The sequence below is a fragment of the Staurois parvus genome, unplaced genomic scaffold, assembly GCF_062004578.1.
Source record: "Staurois parvus isolate SC_StPar_1 unplaced genomic scaffold, SC_StPar_1.0 ptg000827l, whole genome shotgun sequence".
Taxonomy (NCBI): Eukaryota; Metazoa; Chordata; class Amphibia; order Anura; family Ranidae; genus Staurois; species Staurois parvus.
The window spans coordinates 8,286,051-8,305,691 of NW_028318623.1; the positions used below are offsets into that span (position 1 = coordinate 8,286,051).

Sequence of the window (19,641 nt, forward strand, 5' to 3'; positions counted from 1 at the left end):
CCCCTTGTTTTGTTTTGACCCATGTCTCCTGAGATGGCTGTGCACACATGGAAGGAGCTCCAGACCAAATGATAACAGTCCACAGTCATTTATTGATGTTGTGTTAAAAGGTAGAAAACGCGTTTCGGAGGTCAAAGGAACTCCCCCTTCATCAGGGCTTCAGTTAAAAATGAGAACCTTGAATGGACTCAAAGCAAGGCTTTCTTGTTTGAATGTGTGCAGGGTAGGTGATTGCTGAAGTAGGATCCCTGACCAGCAGTGTCTGCATCAGTAGTCAAACTAAGGTTCTTAGTTGGCTGTCTTTTAACGTAACATCAAGAAATTAATTTGGACTCTTATCTTTTAGTATGGAGCTCCTTCCATACAGTTGCAAGAAAAAGTATGTGAACCCCTTGGGATTACGTGGAGTTTTGCATGAATTGGGCATAAAATGTGCTCTGAACGTCATCTAAGTCACAACAATAGAAGAACATAGTCTGCTGAACATAATACTACACAAATATTAGATGTTGCCATGGTTTAATTGCACATAACATGTAAACATTCACAGTGCAGGGAGGAAAAAGTATGTGAACCTTTGGACTTAATAACTGGTTGACCCTCCTTTGGCAGCAATAACCTCAACCAAACGTTTCCTGTAGTTGCAGATCAGACCTGCACAACGATCTGGAGTAATTTTGGACCACTCCTCTTCACAAAACTGTTTCAGTGTAGCAATATTCTTGGGATGTCTGGTGTGAATCGCTCTAACATCTAATGTTTGTGTAGTATTATGTTCAGCAGACTGTGTTCTTCTATTGTTGTGACTTAGATGACGTTCAGAGCACATTTTATGCCCAATTCATGCAAAACTCCACGTAATCCCAAGGGGTTCACATACTTTTTCTTGCAACTGTATGTGCACAGCCATCCCAGGAGCCATGGGCCAAAAAAAAAACAAGGGAAGGTGGTAAGAAAGAAAATATGCGCACACTTTTTCCTGGTAACCTGTTGGAGTACCAGCAGTAGGGTGGCCTCTTGGATGCCCTTTTTTACTTTGGAGTCCTAGGATGGCTGATTAGCTGATGTACTGTATAAGTGATACTTTGTCTTCCTTTTTCCAATAAAGATAAAAGTGAAAGAAAATGAATGTATTAGCAAATGTTTAGTTTAGGAATTCTGCATAATTATGGGTGTTATCTACTCTATAAATGTAATCTAAACTTTTCCTGTCTAATGGTTTTGTTCTTGATTTCTAAGGTCTTAATGTGGTAAAGCGACCTTCAAGACATTTGTTTATATTCGTGGGTGAAATAACCATCTTTGTGTTCCTTTTTGGACTCATTGTGGTCTGTGTTGTAAAGAAGTCGAAAGGTATTTTATTCCATTATACAATGTGTTCTGCATAGTCATGATCCTTTTCTTTGTTCCTCAATTACCCTTCTGTGTCTCTCTGTCAATTGTTAAGTGATCTGATCAACACCATCATAACGTTAAATTATCCTCTATTACTTGTTATTTTAAAGAGAAACTTCACACCCCTCCTTTACAGTATCTCCCCTTACCTTTGCCCTTAGTTGTCCTAAAAAAATATATATATATACTCACATGCCCAGCAAGTCCATTGTTGCTGATGTAGCTTGTTGCTCCACTGCTGCATGCTGGGTCCCATGCCACCATCTTCTATACTGATGTCATCAAGGGGCCAGATGTCTTTTCAAGGTTCTAGCACTTGACCCCCTCTTTCCACACCACACTCTGTAAAGAGATTGCCCCCAAGCCTCCTGGGCTGTGTGAGGTAGTGTCCCAGGAGGTTTCTGGAATGCAGGTCATTCTTACCTGGACAAGAAAAGCCAAAATTTCAAGGTTGGGACCCACAGAATGGGTATTTTGGGGGAATAAATTCAAAGTCTGATTGGTTTAGAGGTGGGGAGGAGAAAAAAATATTTGAAGTTCACAAGCAAGATGGCGGTCTGCTATAACGAGACAAAAACATGACCTGCAAAAAAAGACATTGTATACTCACATACTGTATCTCACCACTTGTTTCTTTGATCTTCGATCCTATAAGAGCTGCAGCATCCGGTGGAAACATCACACTCGACACTTCTACGGCTGGGTGCCTGAATGCTGTAATGACATATAGGCCAACAGATTGAACCAGACACCCAAAGATATGTCAAGTGTGAAGATTTTGGAGTCAATTAACCTACCACTATCGCTTTGAAGAGTGAGAATAAACTGGAGTACCCATAGAAAATCCACACAAGTACACAGAGAACATGCAAATTCCATGTAGATGTAGGGTGCTGACTGGGATTCAAACCAGAGACCCCAGTGCTGCAAAACAAAAATGTTAACCACTAAGCCACTGTGCTGCCCCCAGACATAAGGGCTTGAACCCAGGAATAAGCAAGATCCATTACCATCCCAATAGGATGGGATCTCAGTGGTACATCCCATAAAATTATGCCCCATACCTTTACGCACAGGGCCTGTGTGAAAGGGCATGAGCTTGAGTCAATGGGCAAATGCTGCATGCTTTTGACATCAGTAAGAGATGCTGCTGAGATCATGCTCCTTTATTTGTTATGCTTCAAGCTGCTTTTGCATTTCCATAGACTTGTATAGAGAAAGAGAGAGGCAGTTCTAATGCAAACAAAAGCCTCTTGACCCAGGCCCATGCACTCAGTCCCTAAATGAAGGCATGTTATCATGCAATATCCTCACCTCCAACACTTGCAGTTACGACTTTTAATGCTGTTGGTTCTTACTTTCTCAGTGCTGATTTCATGAACTTCCATTTTTTTACAGGAATTTACAGTAGTTAAAAGTGAAGTCTCAAATTAGTCTGTAAGCTTGGAGAAGGGGGGCAAGTAAGAGGACCAGGGAAGTACCTTGCCATCCAAGGCTATGGGGCTGTGTGTTTCTATTGATAAACATAGTGTAGGGAGACACAAGGCTAGTCCCTGCATGCAAGGGTGGCTTCATAGTACACTGTAAGAGAAAGGAGACACTCAGGTCCGGTGCTTCCACTAGGCAAACTAGGCAGCTGCCTAGGGCGCACTGCCACCTAGGGGCACCTGGGCGCAGCACAGGCCAGCACTCTCTCTGTGTGGCCTATGGTCCTCTTGTATGAATTCTTCATTTCTCTGCAGAGTCCTCCTCTCGTCATACACAGGGAATGATGGTATCTTTACTCTGCACAACTGTCTCATAGCGTGTACACACACATGACCATTTAGTACATATACTGTGTGTATATATATATACAGTCATGGCCGAAATTGTTGGCACCCTTGATATTTCTCCAGGAAATCATGTATTTCTCACGAAACGTATTGCATTAACACATGTTTTGCTATACACATGTTTATTCCCTTTGTGTGTATTGGGACAAAACAAAAAAAGGGAGGAAAGAAAGCAAATTCGACATAATGTCACACAAACCTCCAAAAATGGGCTGGACAAAAGTATTGGCACCCTTTCACAACTGCGGATAAATAAGAATGTTACAAGCATGTGATGCTCCTGTAAACTCACCTGGGGCAAGTAACAGGTGTGGGCAATATAGAAATCACACCTGAAAGCAGATAAAAAGGAGAGACGTTCACTTAACCTTTGCATTGTGTGTCTGTCTGTGCCACACTAAGCATGGACAACAGAAAGAGGAGACGAGAACTGTCTGAGGACCTGAGAACCAAAATTGTGGCAAAATATCAACAATCTCAAGGTTACAAGTCCATCTCCAGAGAACTAGATTTGCCTTTGTCCACAGTGCGCAACATTATCAAGAAGTTTGCAACCCATGGCACTGTAGCTAATCTCCCTGGTCGTGGACGGATGAGGAAAATTGATGAAAGATTGCAACGCAGAATAGTCCGGATGGTGGATAAGCAGCCCCAAACATGTTCCAAAGACATTCAAGCTGTCCTGCAGGCTCAGGGAGCATCAGTGTCAGCGCGAACTATCCGTCGACATTTAAATGAAATGAAACGCTATGGCAGGAGACCCAGGAGGACCCCACTGCTGACACAGAGACATAAAAAAGCAAGACTACAGTTTGCCAAAATGTACTTGAGTAAGCCAAAAGCCTTCTGGGAAAACGTCTTGTGGACAGATGAGACCAAGATAGAGCTTTTCGGTAAAGCACATCATTCTACTGTTTACCGAAAACGGAATGAGGCCTACAAAGAACAAAACACAGTACCTACGGTAAAATATGGTGGAGGTTCAATGATGTTTTGGGGTTGTTTTGCTGCCTCTGGCACTGGGTGCCTTGACTGTGTGCAAGGCATCATGAAATCTGAGGATTACCAAAGGATTTTGGGTCGCACTGTAGGGCCCAGTGTCAGAAAGCTGGGTTTGCGTCCAAGATCCTGGGTCTTCCAGCAGGACAATGACCCCAAACATACGTCAAAAAGCACTCAGAAATGGATGGCAAAGAAGCGCTGGAGAGTTCTGAAGTGGCCAGCAATGAGCCCAGATCTAAATCCCATTGAACACCTGTGGAGAGATCTTAAAATTGCTGTTGGGAAAAGGTGTCCTTCCAATAAGAGAGACCTGGAGCTGTTTGCAAAGGAAGAGTGGTCCAAAATTCCGGGTGAGAGGTGTCAGAAGCTTATTGATGGTTATAGGAAGCGACTGATTTCAGTTATGTTTTCCAAAGGGTGTGCAACCAAATATTAAGTTAAGGGTGCCAATACTTTTGTCCAGCCCATTTTTGGGGTTTTGTGTGACATTATGTCATATTTGCTTTTCTGCCTCTGTTTTATATTTGTTCCAATACATACAAAGGGAATAAACATGTGTATAGCAAAACATGTGTTAATGCAATACCTTTTTTGTGTGAAATACTTGATTTTCAGGAAAAATATCAAGGGTGCCAACAATTTCGGCCATGACTGTATATATATATATATATATATATATATATCAGTATTCCATGTAGCAGTAAAGTGTTGGCTCCCCTAGAATGGTAAGTGATGACATTAGCCCAGGACCCGGGGAGGATCGGTTCGTACATCTCCGGTACACACACTGGCACACACAATCCTGCAGCTGTAACAGGGAGACGACTAGTGACCAAATGGGGCATGTCCAGAACTGTCTCCACCTTCTACACAGCTGGAGCCAATCAATAGGTGGGAGTGTGCTCTGGTTGCAGGGTTAACCCTATGTGAGTTGGATGATCGGGGCCCGATGTGTAGGAGAGGGAAGCAGTGTAGTGCTGGGAGGCCACCTATTCTCATTGAGAGCCACAGCCTGGACTCCACACCCCAGCAGGAGCCATCAGAGAAGAGCCAAGCCTAGGAGGATGGTGGGTCATGGAGGTGACGTAAGGAGCCGCCGCCACGTCATGAATGATCCTTCAGTTGAGGGCAGGGGTGGCAGAGGGGAGGAAGAAAGGACAGAGGAAGATGCCAGGTGTCTGGGCCCAGTGTAGCAGCTGAGCTGCCGCTCCTTCCAGTGTTCCTTTCAGACTTTGCTTTCCTTACTGCAAGCTGGCTGCTGATCACTGTGGAGTTTTGTAATTCTGTCTCTTTTTCTTTTGTTTCTCCATCTGGTTGGTTAATACAGTTAATTTATATTTGGTTAATATATATTTTGTTGTCAATATTGGTGCTGGTGGCATCTCATGGTACTTATTAGTTTCATGTTTTGTGGATTTCATTTGTTCTTTTCTTTGGGGGGGGGCGGCCCATAGCTGGTCTTACCTAGGGTGCAATATAGTCTATCACCGGCCCTGGAAACACCCCACAACAGGAAACCTGGGGCAGCGGTCATGGCACCAACCTAAACTGGAACATAGGCAATGATTAAAAGATAAAGAAGCTGCATGCTTAGTGATTAAATCAGCTTTTGAAAGAGACTAAAACTGGAGGTTTAATGTCACTTTAAAGAGGAGCTCCAATCTCCTATGTAAAAATTATAACGCGGCAGCTAAAAAATCTGCAGCTGCTGACTTTTAATAAACAATCACTTACCTATCCCATGATCTAGCACTGTACTCACCTCAGCCGTTTCCATCTCGAGTCTTCTGTCCCTGGCACCAGCATCTTAACTAAGGGCACCCAGCTTTAACAGCTGGAGGCTTCACATGCGGGTGTCCACTGCGCATGCGCCAGTCATGCTGTGCATTGTGAATGGTCCCGGAGTCTTCTGGGACCTGTGATGTGTCCCAGAAGACTGGGGGGGGAGAACTTCTGTTTTGTTTGCCTAAAGTCAGATTTAAGTCGGAGCTAAAGTGGGAGTGGTACCTGTCAAAATCAACTATCCACCCAACAACCCCCCCCCCCCCAAATGCCATTTCATAAATGGAGCCGAAGCTATTTAGAGATCCTGCTTCTATTCAAATACAAAGAACAAGTAGATAATTTATCAATAGAGTACAGTGCTGGAACTATGTGAGTCATCCCTTTAGCTGTACCTGTAATTTAATCAGAGATTCTAGTTGGCAACAGGAATTATTGCATAGCACCATACAGGAAAATAAAGACTAAAGCTGGCCATACACTAGCAGATTTTTTGAACAAATGTTCATATGAACATTTGTCTGAAAATTCTCACCAGTACATTTAATGACTTCACGAATGTCGTTTGAAAGTACTTCAAAATGTTATTGCTGTTAACATTCGATTTTAGAATAAATGGATATTCCTAAAAAAAAAACAAGAATTTAGTTTGTTTAAGAAAAAATTTCCATTGTGCTCCTTTTTGAATTTTCTTGCCACTATGGTTGAAAATTGAAGTCTTTTTTGACTCCACTAACCAATACAGAATTAAATGAGCAAAGCTAAAATGTTTGAATAAAATTCTTCTAGCATATGGCCAGCTGAAGCCCCTTGTATTTTGGCTTTGTGATGGAAGTGACTCTGTGATGGCAGCGTGGTCTCTATGTCATTTTAGTAGAAGTGTTTAAATTGATTTTGGCTCATTTCATCATAATGGTTCCACTGTCTTTGTTTTTACAGGTAGTCCAGAAGATAATGGTAATAACCTTGCAACCATCTGTGAAAAAGTCATAGAGGCAGAGGTAGGAGTAATCATTTTCAACATCCTTTTATGAAGAATAATTTGGGCAGATATATGAACCAGCTTTTCGTCCATCAGGAGCTAGGCACACAAGTTCCTATCTTTGTCCCATTGATGTATCAAAGCTGGGCAGTCTGCATTCCAGGCATTCTTCGCTGGGTGCATACTGCCCTGAATTATTGTACTGCTTGGTGCACTATCCAGCTTCAGCGACTGTCTGCATCTTGCAGAATTTTTACAGGTTGCTGGTAGTGAAGCCAGTGCCTTCCACCTAAATGCCGGAATCTCATGTACCAGAATCTAAACACTCAGTATGCATGTGGCCTAAAATGTTCTTAGTAAAAGTAGCTCCAATATGGACTACATGATTTAGACTCAGAAGCAAGTCAAAATCAATATTGCTTGGTATTGCTCCCATTGGAAGTATGACCAGGGAACTAAAGATGGCTTGTCCCCCTTTCCCTTTGACCATTACCTCCTACCCTTCACAATAATTAACCACTTGGACAACAAGCTGGAGTTAATGGCTAAAACAGCCTTTTATTACAACAACAATAAATAACATCTGTAAATAATGTAAACAAAGTATAACTGGAGCTTCCAGGTCCCAGTAGGCATCAATAAACGAAACTACCTGCGTCCTACTTAAAATAGGCCTCCAGATGCAACACCACCGAGACAACCACCGCAGATACCACCATCAGAAAAAACTGTGAGCCATACCTCAGACGAGTCCATACAAAGTACCTTTTTGTGCCCACAGTAAGCTACAAGGACTGTGTCCCGTCAGCACTAACTAACACAACCACAACCCAAACAACGGTCAAGACACAACGGGCAGGAGGGAGGGAAGTTTTCAATTGCCAATCTTCCTTCCGACTGAAGACCCCCTCCCACACCCCATCCAAACCACCCCACTGTGGCTCCATCTGCTCCTATCTTAACCACTTAGCACTTCCCGTCCTGCTTCTTGCCAACTTAGATGACTCTCCTTTCTCCACCCCTTTAACCCCCAGGCCTCCCTTGACTGTGTGTGCTAAGCTGGGTATGCGTGTACCAAAAGTTAGCCAGTTCAGCAGGAACCAACCAACTACACTACATGTGTACTCCTCTCTGTTCAACAGAAGCCAGTCATTAGACCAGCTTCTGTCAAACAGTCATGCTGGAAATCCAGTAGAACATCCAGTTTGATGCCTGCATTCATATCACTTGTTTGGGTGCGGGGATCTGTGAGGGTTTTTTAGTTTTTTTTTTTTTCATTCAAGCAGAACATATACCCAGCTTTAGGGCCCCATAACAAAACCAATAAGAGCCCCCTCCCCAGTTACTTAACTGTCTGTCTCAAAGTCAATGCCTCTGGTGAGTCCTGTTGACCATGTGCTCTATGGAGGTTTGGTGATATAGCAGGCAGATTATAGACTCACATGTAAAGATAATATTTGGCCTTTTTTGGCAATAGTTGGCTTACTTCCATCACCAACAGCTTATTTTATGCATGGAGCTAAAATCTCTAGCTAATTACCCAGGACCAGGGGTGGACTGACCATTTGGAAACTCGGGCACTGCCCGAGGGCCCGGGGTCAGTAGGGGGCCCCATGAGATGCCCCTGGTACCTTTTTCACAGGCTTTTTTAAGTTTGGGCAAGGACAAAGCGGTGTCCCGTGCAGCACACACCCCCGCCCCCTAGTAAAACACTCCCCCTCACACAGATAACCCTTCCCTGCAAAATAAAGTTAACCCCTTCCTCCCCAGTGCCATTAGTACAGTGTCAGTGGGGTTTTTTTGCACTGATCACTGTATTAGTGTTTCTGGGGATGTCAGTGACCCCAAGTCAGTACCCCCCAATGTTAGAATGTCCGCCGCAGTCCCACCATAAGTCGCTGGTCGCTGCCATAAGTCACTGATCGCCGCCATAATTTGCTGATCGCCGGCATTATTAGTATAAAAAAAAAAAACTAAAAATCCCAGTATCTTTCCCGCCATTTGTAAATGCTATAACTTTCACGTAAACCAATTAATTTACACGTGTTGGTTTTTTTTTTGGCAAAGGCATGTCGCAGAATGCATTTTGGCAGAAATGTATGACTAAATTTGATTTTTGCATTTTTTTTTTACTGGACATGTTTTATAGCAAAAAGTCCAAAATATAGGTTTTTTTTCCTCAAAATTGTCAGCCATTTTTTTATAGCGCAAAATATAAAAACCGCACAGGCAATCAAATACCACCAAAAGAAATCTCAATTTGTGGGGAAAAAAAGGATGTAAATTTCATTTATGTACCATATTGCATGACCGCGCAATTGTCCGGTAAACTAGCGCAGCGCTGTATAGCAAAAAAATGGCGTAAATTGCAGTATCTATACCATAGTTTGTAGACGCTATAACTTCCACACAAAGCAATCAATATACACTTATTGGGATTTTTTTACCAAAAACATGGAGCAGAATACATTTTGGCCTAAATTTATAACCAACTTTGAGTTTACTATATATTTTTTATAGCTGAAAGTAAAAAATATTGTTTTTCTTCAAAATTTTTGGCATTTTTTGTTTATAGCGTGAAAAATAAAAAGCGCACAGATGATCAAATACCACCGAAAGAAAGCTCTATTTGTGTGAAAAAAGGGCATAAATTTCGTTTGGGTGCAGCATTGCATGACCGTGCAATTATCAGTTGAATTAGTGCAGCACCGAGTAGCAAAAAGAGGCCTGGTCATTAAGGGGGGTAAATCCTCAGGAGCTCAAGTGGTTAAGACTCCATTCTTCCCAAGTGACCTACTGCACAAGTAGCGGGGGATAATTAGGATGTGCGGCAGTAGTGAACATGAGACATGTGTTTTGTTTGGATTCATTTTTCAGAAACAAAATTTCATTTTCAGAGATTCGGACGTATACAAATCTCTGAATGGACATAGTAACGAATGTCAACGAACCAAAAAAGTTATAATGAAATTAACAAATGCATTTGTTTCATTAGTGTCATTTGGATGACGCCACATGATGTGATAGTAGTTCGGGCCATAGGGAAACCAAACCCACAACAGTAAAATCAGTCTGTATATGCAGTAAAGCATGCTTGTTATACTCACTGGGGAACCTAAGGGGTTAATCCTCTGCATTGTGCAAAAAGTCCATTTGATTCTGACTTCTCTTCTCCTCCTCTTCTTCAAATGTCCACCTGATAAGACAGACTGAACCCGTAGTCACATGCACTTGCTCAGCTTAGTGTGTATTGCTAAAGAGGTTTTTTTTTTCCTCGGGAGGGTGCATGTGATCAGCACTAGGCCAATCAGCACTGTCCAGACAGAGGTCAGGGGTTTTCCATCCTCCTAAAGCAGAAAGAAAACTCCTTTAACCACTTGCTGTCCGCCTGCTGTTTTAAAATGGCAGGGCGGTGGCACTCCAGGGGCGGGTTGCCATTCATAAACGGCAACCGCTATTTCTAGTTGGGAGCGCGCAGCACCGCTATCCGGTGCCCGCTGTGTTCTCCGGACACAGTGAAACACCGATCGTCGGATGGGACCTCTGTACGAGGTCCCGATCATGTGATCACTGATTGGCCAATCAGTAATCACATGCAAAGTAGTAAGCAAGATGTCACTTGTGACATCATTGCTTACTACGTGTGAAATCTGTGAATGATCACAGAGGTCACATGGTACAAGGCTATTCACAACAACCTTGTACCATGTGACAAGCTCTGACCAATCACAGCTCACACAGTATTTTTCAATAGCTGCAAGAATGCAGACAGAGAGAAAGAGAAATGATTGCTTTTACATCCTATATGGGTGTAAAAGCAATCACTGGAAAAAAAAAAAAAATCTTCATCACCCCCCACAAGTAGTACAGTGTCACCATGGTGACACTGTACTGCTAGGGTGACGGTATGTAAAAATAAATATAAAAAAATAATAAAAATGTAAAAAAAAGTTTAAATATTATAATTTTTGGTTATAACCTAATTTGGCATATTTTTTTTTTTGCTAAAAAAGATAACGGAATTAATTTTGGCCAAGATTTATGATGAAATCTTTATTTGCAAAATTTTATAAGAAAAACATTTTTCAAAATTTTTGGACTTTAATTTATATAGCAAAAAAAATAAAAAAAAACCAGCGGTGAATAAATACCACCAAAATAAAGCTTTATCTGTCTCAAAAAAAATGGTAAAAAATTCATATGGGTACAGTGTTGCATGACCGCGCAATTGTCATTCAAAGTGTGATAGCGCTGAAAGCTGAAAATTGCCCTGGTCAGGAAGGGGGTAAAAGTGTCTGGACAGGTAGGGGTTAACCAGTGCTCTGCTGGACACTGATAGAAGTCACAAGACTGCTCTAACTGCTGATGAGAAAATGTATTTAGCAGTTTATATTTACTAAAATAATTGAATTTCCATGTTCTGTGTATTGTGGGAGACCAGATATAGTGAATGCAGGGTTCTGGGAGACCAGATATAGTGAATGCTGGGTCCGGGGAGACCAGATATAGTGAATGCAGGGTCCGGGGAGACCAGATATAGTGAATGCAGGGTCCGGGGAGACCAGATATAATGAATGCAGGGTCCGGGGAGACCAGATATAGTGAATGCAGGGTCCGGGGAGACCAGATATAGTGAATGCAGGGTCCGGGGAGACCAGATATAGTGAATGCAGGGTCTTGGGAGACCAGTATAGTGAATGCAGGGTCCGGGGAGACCGGGTATAGTGAATGCAGGGTCCGGGGAGACCGGATATAGTGAATGCAGGGTCCGGGGAGACCGGATATAGTGAATGCAGGGTCCGGGGAGAGCAGATATAGTGAATGCAGGGTCCAGGGAGACCGGATATAGTGAATGCAGGGTCCGGGGAGACCAGATATAGTGAATGCAGGGTCTGGGGAGACCAGATATAGTGAATGCAGGGTCCTGGGTTTAGTGACACTTTAAAGAACAGTTCTGTAAAGAATTGGCTCCATCTGTTAAATAGCACAACACCACCTACTGGATGGAAGTAAGATTGCACTTGCCTACAAGTGTTCTTTCAGATGTTGGTACTCTCTAGTAAAATACCATCATTTACAAAACTCTCTCTTCTAAACACCATATTAGATGCATCCTTGACTTCTATAGAAGACTTACTCCTACTCTCTGGTTTTTGCATATATCTGGACTGCATAATATATCACGACCAGATGCACAGCAGCCCGACTCCAAAGAGTATTACTACTATTGACAGACTTCATATTGGTAATAAATAGTCAAATAAACATCTGATTACCCAGGCTATATTTGAATCAGTAAACACAGCAGCGTTTGACACACAATATTTCTGGCTGATTATTTTTTGCACTTAGATAGAACAGATATAAGAAAACGCTTTCAATTATATTTTTAAAGTGGAATTCCAGATTTCCTATCACTTTGCAAAATTTGTTTGGGCCAGGCTGGCCCAAATAAACTATTTCTATTACAGAACGATGTAGCCCCCGTGTGTGCTGTAACATATTATTGTCCTGTAGCACTACCCCCTTAGGGGCAGCTGGATTAGAATTGGGCCCCCCTATGCTCTGCACAGCCAGGCAACACACATTTCCCACACTTTGCATACAGGAGTCGAAGAACAGTCTTTGAACTTGATTTTGTGATTTATTTTTTTTAAGGGTTAAGAACTTGGATGGGGTCTAGAAACTATGTACAAAATGTGGTTAGCAACAGTCTCTTTCCTTGAATGGCTCCAAAGACTACTCCTAGTGTGCCTGCTGAGACCCTGGATGATTACTCTTTTCCAATCAACTGCAGAGGGTATTCCCTGGGCAAGGGGGTCCAGAAGCTGCCAATTTAGCACAAGCAGTCCCAGATGAGAAGCTAGTTGGGTCCAGGGGCGGACTGACGATTTGAAAACTCGGGCACTGCCTGAGGACCCGTGGTCAGTAGGGGGCCCCATGAGATGCCCGTTACCTTTTTCATAGGCTTTTTTGAGTTTGGGCTAGGACACAGGGGCCTCATGAGTTGTCATTCCCCCCGTGGTTGGGTCTTTCACCTGACTGCTCTCTCCCCTTACCAGCCCAGGGGGTGTAAGAGTACTCATACTGTCCTTTCCTGGTAGCTGCTTTCAGGGCTTTTGCTGGGCTGTCTCCTTCCCTGCTGTTCAGGAAGTCCTCCCCAGGAGACAGTGGCACCATAGGGATCCTCTTTTCCAGCAAGCTGCCTGTAGGTAGGCCCCCTCCCTGGGGCCCCTTCACAGGCTCCAAACTCCATCTTTCACTCAACACTGCCCTTACTCCCCAGGCTCTGCCACATTTGAGTGTTGCCCTGGTCACCACGCCCAGCCTCCTGCCAGGGGATTGGCCAAGGTACCTCAAACATGCAGATCTGGGCCTCCTTCCCTCCTCCAGAAAGCGCTCAGGTTTCTGGAGAGATGAGAGGGCTCCAGAAGCCCTGACCTGATAGAACCTCCTAACCTGTCCTGAGGTGAACTCCTGCCTCACTCACAAGCTGATTCAACCCAGGCTGCTGCTCAGCCTCTGCCTAAAAAGAAAAAAAACAACCTATCTAGCGAACTTGGAGGGTGTTACAGTAGCAATAGCTACGTACAGTAAGAAGCGCTCTGTTCTGATAGCAGCAAAGGTGACTTGACATCTGCTTCTGAATTTAAAAAGAGACAGGATGCGCGCTTCTCGTGCATTCAGGATAAGCGGAAGGGTGGACAGATGATGTCACAATTTCCACCTCTGCCAATCAGAGGAAGACTTTGATAAATATACAAGGCTTCTCCTGAACAGTAGAGAAGAACTCATGGCGACTTTTTAGGATAGGAAGTGGCTTGTACACAGTGCCGCTTACTGTATGCAGATTTGGAGGAGGCTGAGAACAATAAAATGTACTTTATTATTATACAGGATTTATATAGCGCCAACAGTTTGCACAGCACTTTACAAAATAAGGGAGACAGTACAATTACAATACATTTTGGTATAGAAGGAATAGGAGGGCCCGGCTCGTGGAGCTTACAATCTAAAGGAAGGGGGAGGTGATACAAAAGGTGATAGCTGCGGGGGGGGGATGATCTGGTGGAGGTGATTCAAGTACAGTTCTTAGGTGGAGGTGGGGTAGGCATCCCTGAATAAGTAAGTTTCAAAGATCGCCTAAAGGTTGACAAGGTGGGGGCTGACTGGATATACTTTGGTAGGGAGTTCCAGAGGATGGAAGAGGCTCTGGAGAAGAGCGTGGGAGGAGGTGATGAGGGAGCTAGAGAGGAGGATATCATGGGAGGAGCAGAGTGGGTGATATCTGTGGATGAGGTTGGTGATGTAGCTAGGAGAAGTGTTGTGGATGGCTTTGTAAGCTGTGGTTAGCATTTTGAATTTTATACGTTGGGTTAGTGGAAGCCAGTGGAGGGATTGGCAGAGAGGGGCAGCACTTTTGACTTAAAAATACATATGAACAGATGTATTTTCTTTTTAAAATAGCAAAGTTTAGTGTGGCTTTAAAACCTCCATAGGCAGCTTGAATTTCTGCGGCAACAGCTGAAAAATGGCCATGGGTGGCCCTGAAATCATCACCAGGGTAAACAACAGTCAGTCAATCGACTGAGCAAGCTGGAAATTTACCAGGAGAACAGTGGCTGCATCCTTTCAGATGCAGTCACCATTCAATTATTCAGACAGCCAAGGAAATAGTTAGCAGTAGAGATACCTCCATCCACCCTGTAAGCATGGATGGGGAAATCGATTGATGAAGTATAGCAACCTTCAGAATGTGGTTGGGCTGGCCTGCAGATCCAACTCCAGTATGGTACATATTACATGGAGTTATTTATTAGTACGACTAAGGTCAATGTTTTCATCGCTCTCTTCACTTTACAGCAAAATGACTAGAGCCTAGCATGTTTTACTTGTATGCAAATCTAGACATTTGCCTATTACAATCAGCCGCCTATTATACAAATGAAGCCGAATGTGTGGCTTTCACTTCTTCTCATTGTCCTCTGTTCTCACTCTGAATGGGCATTCTTACCAATGGAGAGCATCATTGATCCGCAGCTTTGTGACTTCTTAAATGCTTCAAAATCCTGTCGTAAAAGGAAAATTCCATGCAGAACTTAAACAACATGTTAATTTATATACGTAATATTATTTCATGCATTGTCGAAGTCAAATCAATAGCTAGGTACACTAAATCCAAAGTTATATCTTGGAATAAACTATAAAAGAGCAAACAAGTGGCGCAAACACCTAGTGCATTATCCAAGGTTTATTTAAAATGTATAAAGAACAAAAATATACTAACAAACATCGCATGTAAAGCTTTGTATGTCAATGGAGATGGTCACAATAGGCAGGGTGTTTGACTGTCAGTGTGGTCGGCTCTCTGCCGCGTTTCGGGGACGGAGTTCATTTCCTCAGGGCTGAATCCCTGAAACGCTATCCATAGACCACCTTTTGTCCTGGTTCCCCTGGCCTTTGATTCCTGGAGCGCTGGAGAGTACACACTGTTGGAATAAACTATATTAAAAAGATTGGCTCCTACAAAAAGTATTGTATTTTGAGAACTGTATGCAACAAATACATGTGACGATCGTATAAAGTCAATCAATAGCTCCTTCTATTTGACATGCCTTTTTTTTGCAATTTTTCTTGATATTTATATTTGTCCTGAAAAAGTAACAGTGATATTATATTATTATTATACAGGATTTATATAGCACCAGCAGTTTGCTCAGTGCTTTATGACAAGCTATAACACTGGTGGAAGTGCCTATAACACTCATTTTTTTATTCATGCGCATAGACATGTGCACGCCAGAAAGTTATGTTTCATTTCAGATGCATTCGTTCATTGAAGGATTTCGTTTCATATTCGTTATTTTGAACTGATTCTTTTTCGGGATTTATTTTGTCATTCGTTCTGGGTGGATTCGAAACATTTTGCAGTTTTTTTCTAAAAAGGATGCTATATATTAGGTTTTGGTTTCGATATTTTGGGTGGATTTATATATCGAAACTGTTCAATATTTTCAGACTCAGCAAAATAAATCATGCAAAATTTGGTGGCCCAAAATTTTTCAACCCTAAGAATTACATTAGGCTGTGGAACTGAACTGACTGACTGTGACAGTTGCAAGTTCAATTTAAATCACCAATTTAACCGAATCCAAAATATTTTATTAATTTTCCAATGGGCCCAAACTACAATTGCATCATATGACATCACCTGAATGAAACAAATGTATTTGTTAAAACTTTTTTCCCCAGATTCAGTGACATTCATTACTATGCCAATTCAGAGATTCATATACATCCACCGGCCAGGTTCCACTCCCTATACTGATAGATCTACAATCAGGAAAACTCACCCCCACCCTGCTGATTGCACACCTTTAGCTCTGTCTCCATCAGGGTCTTTACATACCCTTTGTTGTGATGTACTTAAAGTGGAACTAAACCCATCAATTTAACAGTTTAAAAAAAACAGTTACATTCTCAATATGCCAAGAATGCTGTCACAGTTGCTTCCGTCCTCAACCAAACATTCAAACCATCAATTAGCTGGTGTCATAACTTATCACCATGGCTGTTGCAGATCAAACAGTGTTTAGGATGGCAGCTTCTTTGGCTGACAATGATAGGAGGGTTTAGTTCCACTTTAACTTATTTACACTGAAAACTCTGTCAGGCTACAAAATAACTATTGCTGAAATTATTCAAGAACTCCTAAAAGTGTTATGGTTTGCCCCAACTCTTGTCACTTTTACTGGACAGCTTGGCCTGCACACAACTATGGAAAAGATATAAAGAATGGCATCTGAATTGAAAAAAAAAAAAAAAAATCATATACCAAAATATAGTTTCAAGTATTAACACTGAACTTCAGGCCTATGTCACAGACATGAATGAACACAGTTATGCAGGTAATAAAAATGAATCCACGGAATTTAAATGTAACCTCAAACCCCTCTTGTATTGTACTGTTACTGTTTTGTCTCATGTTCTGTCCCCCTTGCTATTGTACAGCGCTGAGCAAACCCTTTGGTGCTTGACTATTGCACCAGAGATAGGCTTGTCCACTCCTACTTCCACCATTACCAATCTATACCACTCCCCACCCCTTAACCAATTATACTTTACAAAAAACATGACACCATTTTGGAGTAAAATGGCCAACATGGCCTTTTATTAACAACTCACATTTTGAATACATCAGCCGTTCCTTATAACGGAAACCAAAGAATTGTTGTTGGTCTTTGAAGGCACCCCCAAACGATCCGAAATGCACCTGCGGACAACCATATACACTAGGCCTCCAGCCGCAACCAACCAGCTCGGAGACAACCATACCGTCCGCAGTGCAGCACCACCACCTTCCAGTTAAACCTTGGTTAACTGGGAATGTCCCCCGGGCACACCATACCATGATGGGTCCCACACCATTGTTTTACCTTCCAAGATGAGAACTGCCTCCAAAGACCAACAACTGCCCGCGAACCAACATAATCCCCTTTTGTTTTTTTGGGTTTTTTTCCTCTCTTTCCCCCGGGAGGGACCCGATACCCAACAAAACAGGGAGGGCGGGAGGGAAGCTCTGATCCTTCCTCACGTCTAGCTCCACTGACGCCCCCTCAACAGAACCCCCCACCCTAAGGTGCCGCAGACCCCACCTACACTCCACCTCTGCCAACCAGATAACCCCACAATCAAATCCCAACCCCCTGGAGCTAACTTTAACCCTTTCCGTTCCCCTTCACCACTCTGGGGCCTAGTCATGCATGCCCTGCGCTATTTTCATTCTTTCTTATCCGCTACGGGCATTTCTATATAAATACTGTATAATAATAATTTTTAATCCCTGTTTCTCTTTTACATTTAATGTCCAAACAGAAATTGGCTAAATATATTTTCATTCTCTATAAAGCAGTTGTAAAACCTTACATACAGTATACCCAGTTATGTGACTGGCCTCAGGTGATACACAGAGATGAAACAAATCCTCTTACATGAGGTGTACCTGTTTATCTGCGGTATTCGCTTCTCTTCATCTGTTCAAAGTCCAGAATTTATACAGCTTGTCTGAGTTTTTAGAAATCAGGGGGCAGGGAGCTGAAATTACACTCTGCTCAGTGAGAATTGATTGGAGAGAATGGGATACACCCCCTTCATACAGCACACAGAATTGAGGCTGTCAGTCACAGGCTGTATGCTGGAGCTCCCTCCCCTGTCAGGAAGACTTGTCAAAGAGACCTATGCAGATAGCAGGGGAATGACGCATCAGACAGAAAGTACACTTCATGCTCTAGATTGAGACAAGTACACATTATATAAGGATATGCTTTATTCATATTTCATGTCTGAGGTTTACATCTACTTTAACTGTTGGTATACCACCATACTATATAGGCATACAGGAAATAGATCACAAGGTACTTTACAACAGATAACAAGGCAGGTAAACACAATGTACAAGAGCAATAAACAAGTAACTGGATATGTTTGAAGGCATTAAGCTAAACAATGTGAATACTAGACTATAATATGACAATTAAAATTCTCAGAGGGATAGATTTACTAAAACTGGAGCACTCAGAATCTGGTGGGGATGTGCATGGTAGCCAATCAGCTTCAAACTTCAGCTTGTTAAGCTTTGGTAATAAAATCTAGAAGTTGATTAGTTTCTTACTATGTACAGTTGCACCAGATTTTGAACTCTCCAGGTTTAGTAAAATAACCCCCACAGTAACTATGCAATAGCTAATCAAAAGTGTCCTAGAGTGCATTCTAATTATACTCCTGGATGTGGGTATGCTTGGGTGCTCCTGAACACAGTACCCATGGAAGGCGTTTGTATAATACCTGGCATCTTAAGCTGGTTAACGTTGGGACCCATCTGTACAGTGGTGCACTCGTTACTGTCTCTTTAGAACAACATGCAGTAAATGACTGTTGTACTGCTAAATAATGGCTCTATTGGCATTAAACGTCTGACAGAGATGGGATAAACCAAGTTGATTGTGCTCACCAACCCTGCCACAACAAGTCTAGCCCTGAAGACTATGCAGTTTGCTGTCCAGGAATGTGATCCAGTCCACAAAGGCTCAGTTTCTCAGCGTTCTGATTCTCAGTGGCTTGCTTCTGCTGTCTACACCCCAGAACAGGTCCCTCACTCTGGTCTTGGAGAGCTGAAGGAGAGCAGGCAAAAGGAGCACACAATCTGCTGCTCCAGCCAGTAGAGCACCTGGCTACACTCTTTTGGCTGAATAGGCACAAATCCTCCCAGACATCCACCAGAATCACTGCATAAAAGGAATTAAAAAAAACAAAAACAAAAAAAAAATCACCAATGAAATGTGGAATATAAATTGTGAAATAAAAAAGCAGCAGCACATAAGGTACAGAGTATACCAAATTAATATAAATACCATTGTAGGACCAATTCACTTCTAGTCTGTTCACTTTGTTTCCAATCAAGCCCTGATGACAAGGGCATGTAGACCCCCAAAATGCGTTGGCTACTTCTTGAAATGTATCCCTGACTTTTAACCACTTGTCTACCGGGCACTTATATCCCCTTCCTGCCCAGGCAAATTTTCAGCTTTCAGCGCTGTCGCACTTTGAATGACAATTGCGTGTGAATGACAATTGCGTGTTCATGCA

General features: G+C 42.5%; 1 protein-coding gene across 1 annotated transcript in view; it reads left to right on the plus strand.

Annotated features, from left to right (window-relative positions):
- The window catches only part of LOC149443911 (cell adhesion molecule CEACAM5-like), a 55,646-nt gene that overhangs the window by 21,487 nt on the left and 14,518 nt on the right, over positions 1-19,641 (plus strand). The window contains exons 9-10 of the mRNA XM_089655228.1: positions 1,240-1,353; positions 6,954-7,015. Coding sequence (XP_089511354.1) covers positions 1,240-1,353; positions 6,954-7,015 — 176 coding nt within the window. The remainder of the gene's footprint in view (positions 1-1,239; positions 1,354-6,953; positions 7,016-19,641) is intronic.